At 37.5% G+C, this 11517-nt stretch overlaps 1 protein-coding gene and 1 pseudogene across 1 annotated transcript in view; both read left to right on the top strand.

The window, feature by feature from the left end:
• Positions 1-5178, top strand: LOC122135142 (annotated as a pseudogene).
• Positions 5179-6908: 1730 nt separating this feature from the next.
• Positions 6909-11517, top strand: part of sh3gl2b (SH3 domain containing GRB2 like 2b, endophilin A1) — a 10991-nt gene continuing 6382 nt past the window's right edge. Inside the window, exons 1-2 of the mRNA XM_042713948.1 lie at positions 6909-7351; positions 11411-11479. Of these exons, the coding sequence (XP_042569882.1) occupies positions 7307-7351; positions 11411-11479 (114 nt within the window). The 5' untranslated portion in view covers positions 6909-7306. The remainder of the gene's footprint in view (positions 7352-11410; positions 11480-11517) is intronic.

The raw sequence follows: 11517 nt of genomic DNA, 5'->3' as shown, positions 1-11517 counted from the left end.
ATGGGGACGTGGACACACACACTCCTCCAGGAGGTATCGCACATGTGGCATACTTTTAACTTTTGAGAAATAGGTGTCTGAAATATTCTTGTTTATTAAATGGATTCATGAGATGTATGTGTTTTTTCGACAGAAAGCATGATGAAAATGTTGAAAAATGCTTCACTTTGAACTATTAGAACGTTAGTTTTTATGTAGTTCATTCTCTGTTCAGTTCACTTGATTGTCCTTCATTGGGAGAGCAAGAGCGATTTTTCCCGTGCATTATTCATTTTCATTCATTCGTTTTATTTTATTTTATTCATTTTGTGTGTTTGACAGACGGACAGAGACGAGTCTCTTCTGAAGCGAGATGAAGAGAGCACGACTCTGAAGATGAAGGAGGAGATACAGGTGGACGATTCAATCATTAATTCACTCAAATCAATAAACAGCATCATCAGCTTAATGTAAAATTGACCTGAAATATACTTGTGCTCTAAATGACATTTTTACTCTGTTTTCAGATTGTTTCTATTCTGAAGGTCATCATGACTATATTTTGTTGTAAAAGTAATGAGTGAAATAAATTGAATTTTAAAATTGTAAATTTTAACTTCATTTCAGTGTAAAACTGTAAGTCTGGACATTTGTTCATGTGCAAAGATGCCTCATCTTTCACAACAGTCTTTAACATGAAGCAGTTCATTCAGTCATAACCATAAATGCACATACTTCACTGTGAATGCACTCCAATTATTATATAAATCATTAAAATAAAAAATGAATTTTTTATAAAAAAATGTATTTAAAATTAATTTCTTAAAAACAATTTACATGCCAAATTGAAATTTTTATTTATTCTGCTTATTTACAATATTATTTATTTATTGCTTTTTTAAATACATTTTATAATTATATTGTTATTTATTTATTTTTATTATTTTATATTTTATTATTTATTTTTATTATTATTTTAATTATTTATTGTTATAATTAGATTTATTTTAATTATACATTTTTATTTAATTTAAATTATACATTTATTATTGTTTTCTCAAATAACAGATACGGATCGTGATTAAACATTCGTTTCGCTCAGTTTGAGCTTCAGAAGATGACTGTAATAAGAAAACAAACTCTTTTGTTTCTTGATTTCATCAGTCTGGTTTTATTTTATTTATAAGTTTAAAATGTGTAAACGTGCTTTTTTGCTCTACTTTCTTGTTCTGCAGGTTGTTGGCTGCACACATGCTGACTGTCCGTGTGAGTGTTTCCTGCCAGGACAAACTCAGATCCTGGTCATGTTGATCGCTGTGCACAATGGCTGGGTCGTGTTCACGGTATGACCACAAACCTGTGTGTGTGTGTGTGTGTGTGTGGTTTGCCTGAAGACTGGATTCCCGTCACACGGGTTGTGCTGTATTGATGTGTGTGCGTGTGTGTGTGTGTGCAGCGGTGGGTAAGGTGTGCGCTCCGTCTCTGCTGTTTTCGGGGCAGGTGGAGATCGTCCAGAGGAACGTGGTGTTTTGACATCAGCATCCTGATTTCTGTACGGGACGCAGGCGCTTCCCGTCCGGATAGAAGATCCTGCTGGATCGTCTGTTCAGCGTCCTCACACACACACACAGGTGCTCAACACTCCCATACACACTCTTGGATGGACGCTGCGTGACTATGTGAGAGGATACATGCTGCAGGTGAACACAACAACATATACACCACAAAACCACACACACACACCAGAAAAACACATACACACAACGCATACATAACACAAACACCCACAAACCACACACACACATACATTCATACATACACCACATATAACACACACAAAAAATCCACAAACACACACCACACACACACCACAACACACACACACCAACAAACACATACACAATACAGCAAAACACACACACACACGCACACACAATACAAAACACTACACACACGACCAGTACATACACAAAACACACACACACATACATGCATACATACACACACATATACACACACAAAACACACACACACACACACACACACACACACACACAAACACATACACACACGCATACATACACAAAACACACACACACATACATGCATACATACACACACATATACACACACAAAACACAAACAACACAAACACACACACACAACACACACACATACACACACACGCATACATACCAACACACACACACCACACACACACACACACACACACACACACACACGCATACACAACCACCACACACACACCACACACACACACAAACACCACACACACACACACTAACATACTGCATTACATACACACCACACACACACACAAACACATATTACACACACACATACACACACACACACAAACACATATATACACGGCATACATAACACAAACACCACACAAAGCCACACACACAGACACATCACACACACACACACACACAACACACACAGATCACACAGACACACATCACACACTACACACACACACACACACAACACACACACACACACATACACAGATACATACAATACACACACACACAAATACACACACAAACCACAATTTTTATTTTTTCAACATATGCATACACATAAATACACACACTAAGCCCTAAGCCCTGTGCCACAGTCCTAAGTAAAAGAATCTGAAATACATGATTTTTTTTAGTTTTTTTCTTTTGAATATACAGTATTAATTGTATTTGTGCAGATTTTAAAAAGTATGTTTGACTTTAAACTCTTGTTACACTGTAAGAAGATACACTTCTAATAATCTCTCTATCTATAAGAAATAGCAAAGTCCCATTCTATAAAGGATACTGGCACAGAATAACAATATTGTTGGAATAAACTTTTCAGAGCGATAAATTTTTTCATCTGCTGAACAAATAAAAAACATGACAGCGCAATCAGAAATCCATCCGACTTTTAAGGTGACTAACACACACAGTTAAGACGAGACACTGCAGGTGAATTAGGGTAAAAAAAATATAACTATATTCTCACCTTACTTTGCCAAGTTGATGATTTACATTGATAATTGGCAAACATTTTTTTGCATTATAAAAGTTTTCTAAATGTTTATGTTTAAATATGCAAATGAGGCAGTATTTAATTAAATATGCGCGAATTTGCATAAATTTCTAGTCCCAAAATCTGACACACTGGAATGATAGTCAGTTTCAAAATTCTTGTTGTAAAATTTTTTGAAATATTAGAGTTCAAATGTTTTTACAGAGGGGAATTCTGGGTATCTCTTTTTGTCACTCCATAATTCAGAAAATACTTTGAACAGCTGAGGAAAACAATAGTATTTTCACAAGTTTTGGGGGAAATAAAATGCTGTATATAATCAAGAAAATTATATATGAAACAAATCCCATCTGTAAAAACCTTCAGAATAAGAAAGGAATCAAAAATGTAACGTTTTGGTGTGTGTAAGTGCTGCTGAAGTGGAAGCTTTATGGCTTCAGTGTTTGGAGAAAAAAACTAATTCTGAGAAAACGGTTCCTTTAAAAATATGTAATTGTATTTGAAATCTATTGACACAAATAGATAAAAGTGCTATAAAAGAAACACTTAACAGTGTCTTTTAGATGTTTTCTTTTCATAAGTCTGAAAAAACACTTTATGAAAAGCCAAAAAGCCCAAAATCAAAAAATTGACAGGTGCTTGAAAAAACTGTGTTTTTGCCTGCAGTGTCTCCCCTTAATCTCGAGCACTTATAGAGTAGTACTGCATCCCTCATATCTCCAAAGTCTTTAGTTTTATCAGATTTATGAAAGACAGATACAGCTTTACGCTTCTCTCCGAAAACAGTCTGTGGGCTGAGCTAAAGAGTCACGAGCATGCGCAGCTTTTGTGTAGCGATCGTCTGCAAGCTGTGACGTCGAAATAAATAAAACAGGAACAAAAACTTTATTGACTTAAATTACTACGGCTAATGGATTAATGAATTAAGCACGTTGAAGGGCTGCTCTTGCTCACGCTGTGTTTGATGTATGCGCACTCTTCCAGGAGAAGTGCCCATACAATGAAATCCCACCCTTTATGATGTCATACAGGGAAAAAAAACTTTCTGAAACCTATACGAACCCTGAAGGAGTGTATTTGGCACAGAAATACTCCATCATTCGTCCAGCTCGTTTTTTGAATCTTTGGCCATGTTTAGCATGAGAATCTAACTCTTTAACAGTGTAAATAACTCAGAATGCATGAAATAGCATTAGCGTTTACAGCGGAAAACAACAAAACTTATAATAAAGTTTTATAAAACGGATCATTCTGGTGCTTGATTCTGATTGGCTGAGCCAAGTTTGAAGCTGTTGTAAATTACTCTACAAACACACACCTTTGTTTACATTTGTGTGTTGCTTGGCAACCACTTTGTTGGAACCACACCTGTTTCTGAGGAACTACATTGTTTGGCGGAAGAATATTGTTTTTTTATTAATATCATTACACTTTATTTGCTGTTTAACCATTTTATAAAAGCAATAACCACCAGAGAAGCGTGGTTTACAGTGAATTTATAACAGCTAAGAGGGTTAACAACGTTATAAATTCACTGTAAACCACGGCTTCTTGGGGCTTATTGCTTTAATCGTCCTCTGCTGTGGTCGCTAATAAGTTATTGTTGAAGTTATCGCTCTTGGTCTGAACAGGCCTTAACTCTCATCCTTTAGGACTCCTTGGGGAGGGTTCTGGATCACTGGGTCACCATGAGCCCGGGAGGACGAGGTCGTGACCTTGCGTCAGTTTCTACGTTTTGGGGAAACCAAATCCATCGTGGAGCTCATGGCCGAGGAGCAGCAGATCCGCCCAGAAACCCATCGCAACCCCGAGTTCAAGCCGAGAGATAAACCGCCCGCAAGAACGCACCACTTTGAGAATCTGCCAGGAGGAAGTCTAGCGTTCCTGCAGCCGTTTCACTACGTCAGTGCGTCCGTGTTTCCACCCTCGCATCCTGCGACACAAAAACTACAACGGCTCAGCAAACGGAACAACAGTGCAGATGAAATGAGAGCCAGAAACAAAAAGATGGAAGGCCGTTACAGATACGAAGTTCCACACGGTCACCGAAACGCCTGCGAAACGAAGAACAACATCAAGCGGGAGTCGACGAGCCAATCGCAGACTCTTCAGGAACCGGGGAACGGTCCTCGAGCAAAGCTCGCGTGAGCTGCAACGCGTGCGCCAAGACGTTTTACGATAAAGGAACGCTGAAGATCCACTTCAACGCTGTGCACTTGAGAGATCAAACCACCGCTGTACTGTCGAAGGCTGCAACATGATGTTTCAGCTCACTGCGCCGCCGCAACCGACACAGCGCAAACCCCAACCCGCGACTGCAACGCCGCGCTCGAACACGTGACACGCAGATTCCTCGCTCAACCACGTCGACCGGCCTGCGTGAAACTACATCGCCAGTTTCCATGGCAACCACCAACACTGTATTGACTGACCCATCAGATTCCAGTTATCCGTGAAGGGAGGAGGGGGAGGAGCTACAGGCAATCGTACTGGCCAATCAGAAATGGCCTTAGTCATGTGATTGACGTGACACCGAAAAAGAAAGTCGCGGAAGTCCAGTACGCCGCTGAAGCTTAAACAAGAAACTCACAGTGAGGAAACACGATCACTTATCACCAGGACAAACCGGTCAACAGTCTCCATGGCAACCAGTCACCTATGCCCAACAAACACGTGCAATACAACTACAAACAACTTTGGAAGACGTCGTACGGTTACCATAGCAACGGGCACGTGATTCAAGAAGTGCATGGCGAATGGAAAGGCAGGTGTCTTCCTCTACTAAAGGTCAAAGAGGAGCCGTGTGACCCCACCTGTGACTGTAGAGGTCGTCACCATAGCAACCTGTGACTGTAGATGTCATCACCATAGCAACCTGTGACTGTGACAACATGATATCGGAACTGACTCTACACCAAAAAGAATCTTGTGAAGGTTTTACAGTTTTCGCTCAGAAATCGCTGGTATATTTCACCAATAATTACGAAGAAACGGCAAGTAGCACATTGAATTGAAAGTGAAATTCTGAAGTCGAAAGACTGAAATAGTATTTTCTTGTAAAAGCATACTCTCGTGATCTTTCATTTACAACTTAGATATTTTTTTCTTTACAATATATGTTCCTGATCTTATAGTGAAGATTCATCCGTGCACGTTGTTGTTATGAACAAAATTGCATTTGTGAACTTGAATCAAAATAAAATATGTGTCGGGCCAAAGTCCTTTATTAAGGCATTACATATTTGAAATCACCAATGAAACCTGACAACAACTGTCTCTTAAATGTTGTTTCCTTTGCTGAAATAACATCAAAGGAACAAACAGAAGAAGAAGAAAACTACAGGGGATAACTTACAAGAAATGTCCATAAGAAAAGGATTAAACTTGTATTTTTATACAACAAAAATATATCTTTACCAGAGAATCTTTTACACATTTAAATTTGAGATATTCAATATCAATCCAAAACATTTGGGTAAATACACAATCACAGAATAAGTGTTTTATGGATTCTTCCTCTAAGTTACAAAGATGCATGTCTCTAAAATATTTTGGGACTTCTTGTCTCACTAAGTAAATCAAATGAATAACTTTACATGTAACTTCTTTAATTGTATTGGTGAGTCAGTATTTACTGGATACACTCCAGAGCTTTCCATTCAATCCCATCATATAACAAATTCCAAAAAGGTTTGCATTTAACAAAAAATATAATATATTATCTATAATTCTATAAGATATATTGGCAGGCAAAAGCTGAATGCACACCACCATTAAACTTAACTGATTAGTATATAAGTAGATAAACTCAGAAGATATATTGGCAGGCAAAAGCTGAATAAGGCCACTAGGAATGGCATCAAATATAATTACAGGGATCTTATAATAAATTAGGAATTCACAGTATTTAAAGAGATGTCTATTATTCTTGAATAACTTTCATACCAAGATTATACGCGGCTGCTGTCCGCGGTGCTGAAATCCTCCGGTGCTGAAATCGCGCGCGTGTGGAGAGGTCATGTGACGCGGCTGCTGTCCGAGGTGCTGAAATCCTCACGGACGATGGTTTATTAGTTCAGATCATAGACTGTATAAAAACAGGTTCAGATCTGATTTTTCTGGGGCTTCATCAAACGCGCGCGCTCAGGGCGGGTCGTGTGACGTCACGCGCGCGTCCACGGACCAGACACTCGGCGAGTCCACGGATGTTTGTACCTCAAAACGCCCTTAAAACCATCACTTACAGCGGAGCGACGGGAACGGATACCGCGGGGAGATGTCTGTGGCGGGGCTGAAAAAGCAGTTTCACAAAGCGACTCAGGTAAGAGCGGGATGCGTCCGTTACCCGCGGTGTGTTTGTTCCGCGCGATACCGCCCGCTCGAGGCTGAATCGCGGCACGAGTTTGCTCCAGAAACAGACGCTCATGTCCGCGGTCAGACGCTTAATGCGCTTGTTTATGAATTTGTGAAAACAGCGCGAGACCTGCGGGGGACCGGACGGCGTCACGTGATTCCCAAATGTTCACGCGCGTAATGCAGTCGGCCGCGCGCGCTCGAACGATGCTCACCTGAGGAGAAAGGCACAGGTTTAACCGGGTTTATGGTTTAATTCGGTTTCTGTATGAACGCGAACCTTAGAGTGTTGAATGCAAAAACGACATTTTTTTTTAAATAATTTATAATATGAAAAAAAAAATGTGTGTGTGTGTGTGTGTGTGTGTGCGTGCATATATATACATATATAAATTAGGAATCCACATAAAATAAAATATGCAACTTATTATATTTTATTGCAATTTTTAAAGCATTACATCATGTTTTACAGCTTATTTTTATTTTTATTTTGTATGTTGATTCCTTGCTCATATATAAATTAGAAATCAATATGAAATTATAGGGTAAACGTGCCCAGTAAGCACACTTCCATATTTGAGCTCAGATTATAAAAAGAAAAAATAATGTATGATCACACTTGATGTGTTTGTTACACCTCCTGTAATTTCAACTCAATCAGATCATTGCATACTGAGATATGAGTCTCCATGTGTTCACACTGACTGAAGACTTTCACCGAAAGAGGAGACCCTTAAATGTGCAGTTTTTAGATACTTAAGCCTTTATTTTGGGTAAGTTTCACTACTTATAATTACAGTTAGATCCAAAAGATAGTTTTTAGCAACACAGCGCAGATGCTTGAGAACACAGTTAGCTGACCAGCTGTATAAGATTGTGTGCTACGCTAATATATTACTTCACAGGCATTACCTGCTTGTGCTTTTACATCCATAATATTATAAATTGACAGTTTATTGCCGGTCTGTCGTTTTACACTGCTGTAATTTTTAAAGATTTCATATTATATTAAGGCGAGAATAAAGGGTGCAGGTTATTGGTTTGTTTTATTTGATTTCTGAATATATGTTTCTTAGCTGAATGTTGCTATGTGCTTAAATTACACTTCATTATGAATATATAACTGATCAAATTGAATGCCTTGTTGCTTGATTTTTGTGTTTTTTTTTTTTGTTTTTTTTTTTTTTTTGTGATTGGCTTTGTACCTTCAAAAAAAAATGTTTTCAATTATTCTTTAGAAAGGTTGTTTAAAATAAACAAGAATTTTTAATAAAACATGAGCTTATTGGGAACAAACATGTACCCATTAAGCACAGCTGGACTTTTTGCATTTAATGATGTATATCTTAATAGAAATGCTTTTGACATTTAAAACAAAATTTAATATTTTTGTGTGAGAAATTAATCTTTTATATTAACATAACTTTTTATACTGAAACCAATATCTTGTGCACTAAAAATGTCTCAATGTAGATTTTGGTGAGCTTACCATATATAAATATATATATATATATATATATCTATATATATATATTATATAGAATAAAAGTTGCTTTACAAACCTAGGAATAAACATACAAAATGAAAATAAAAAATGTTTTAATAAATGCTGTAATGCTTTATAAAAAAAAATACAATCAATATAATAAAAGTTGCTTTACAAACTTCTTTTAAATAAAAAAAAATTGTAATTTTACAATTAATTTTATAGAAATGGCAAGTAATACACTGACTTAAACATGCAATTTTGAAATAGAAAGAATTAAATAGTTTTTCCTAGTAAAACATACTCCAGTAATCTCCAATAATTTTACAGTGTAGAGAAAACAAGTATTTATTACTTTTTTGCATCGCATATCAGCTCTGATGAGTTTTGCAACATTTTGTGAGGGTTGTCGTAATAATACATTATTGAGAATACATACGTTCAGTTGTGAGTTTATTTAACTGTGTGTGTCTAAAATAGCTCATCTGTGACATAAACACCTCCGGCCAACCGGAAATAGAAATGTGATTCAATACTCAGTCCTTACCACACACAAACACACACACACACACACAAACACACACACACACACACACACACACACACACACAAACACACACACACACACACACACACACACACACACACACACACACACACACACAGACATGAATCAATACTCAGGGAACAGCAACAATGTCACATGAGTGTGTTTGTGCTCCACTGGTTAGTTCAGTCTCCGCTGGTAATTAAAGTTGCATTGATATTGAATTTTGAACGTTGAGTAGAAGAAGCAGGGAGAGAGAGAACTGAGGGATCTTTAAGACTGAAGAGAGTCTAGAATCAGTCGTCAATGTCACTTTATTTATAAAGCACTATTTAAAACAACACAAATGTTGACCAATGTGCTGTACATAAACATTAAACAATAAATTAAAACAGATAAAAAATAAAATAAAACAGAACAAAAATAAAATAAAAAACAGTACATGACAAATATAACATGACACTATGTCGCCTGTTAAAACCTATTTCAAACAAATAAGACTTCAGTTCTGATTCCCTGATTTGATGATCTCAAGGACTTCCCTAAGGTAAGAAGGTGCTTAGCCATTTAGAGCTTTATAAACCATTTAAAGGACTTTAAAATCAATTCTGGAGTGGACCGGCAACCAGTGTAATGACATTAACGTTGGTGTGATGTGTTCATATTTTTTAACTCCAGTCAGGAGCCTGGCCGCTGCATTCTGAACCACTTGAAGTCTAGAATGTGAGCCTTAACTTATCCCTGTATAAAGTGCATTTCAGTAGTCGAGCCTTGATGTAATGAGGGCATGAATAGCCCTCTCAACGTTCTTAAAAGACATAAAAGAATTCACCTTTGCCAGTGCTCTTAGATGGAAGAAACTAGATCTGACCACAGAGCTGACCTGAATGTCAAACTTCAAAGCACTATCCAACTAGACGCCCAGGTATTTTACACAGATTTTTTTGGATTCAGTGTATCCAAATACGATAATCTTATGTCTTATTTTCATTTAAATGTAGAAAATGTACGGCCATCCAGGCCTTTAAATCATTAAGGCAGGATAGTAGAGAGTTTAAACAATGTTTGTCTTGTTTTAAGGGGAGATAAATTTGAGTGTCGTCTGCGTAGGAGTGAGAGGAAATGTCAAATTTCTTAAAAACTGAACCTAATGGCAGCATATAGATGGAGAATAACACTGGAGCCAAGATGTAACCCTGGGGGATTCCAGTCATGATGCTGTGAGATCTGGACAGATTAGTGTGTGAAACTAGAGGATTGCACACATCACATATGAGTGTGTGTGTGTGTGTGTGTGTGTGTGTGTGTGTGTGTGTGTGTGTGTGTGAGAGAGAGAGTTTGTGTGTGCATTTCACAAAGAATAAAAGATGTGCCATTCCACATTATACTGTAAATTGCATGTTTATGACTAGATTCATAAATGTCCGGTTATGAACACAGGTAATGTGATGAGAGAGGCAGACTTGGGGGTTGTACTTCTCTATTTTCTGTCTGACGGTATCATCAGGTTGCTGTTGCTATGGAAACGGCTCTCCTGCATCACTTTCACAATCCTCACATGATATTCAGAGCCTGGAATAAACAAGAGCTTCCTTCACTTCATATACACACGTACTGTATGATTCATATCAGCAGAATGACTACAAACCCTACACGATACTGTTTATGAATAACTAGTGTTTTTGAGTGGATTTTCTCATGTTTATCTTCTGTGTAGGGAACATACACTCTCTGATGGTCTTGTGGAGATCTTTACTGGACACATACAGACAGTTGTTTTCATTATGTTTTTAAAAATAAGTGTGCATTTCGAGTACATAAATGTATCTTAAATCAAGATACATTTACATGAGCAGCAATATTACTTCAAATATTCAAAATGAAGTGATTTAACGCTGAGAAAAAAAAAATCTGTCACTGGGGTCAGAAAAAAAAATCCTTTGAATTGTCATTTTTTCTTGTAACTGTAATTATTTGTGTTTTTTCACCTGTAGAAAGTCAGTGAGAAGGTTGGAGGAGCTGAAGGCACCAAACTGGACGATGATTTCAAAGAAATGGAAAAGGTACATTCTCACACACACACACACACACACACACACAC

This window comes from Cyprinus carpio, chromosome A23 (assembly GCF_018340385.1).
Source record: "Cyprinus carpio isolate SPL01 chromosome A23, ASM1834038v1, whole genome shotgun sequence".
Lineage (NCBI taxonomy): Eukaryota > Metazoa > Chordata > Actinopteri > Cypriniformes > Cyprinidae > Cyprinus > Cyprinus carpio.
The sequence above is the reverse complement of the archived record's forward strand: the minus strand, read 5'-3'. Positions and strand labels throughout refer to the sequence as shown.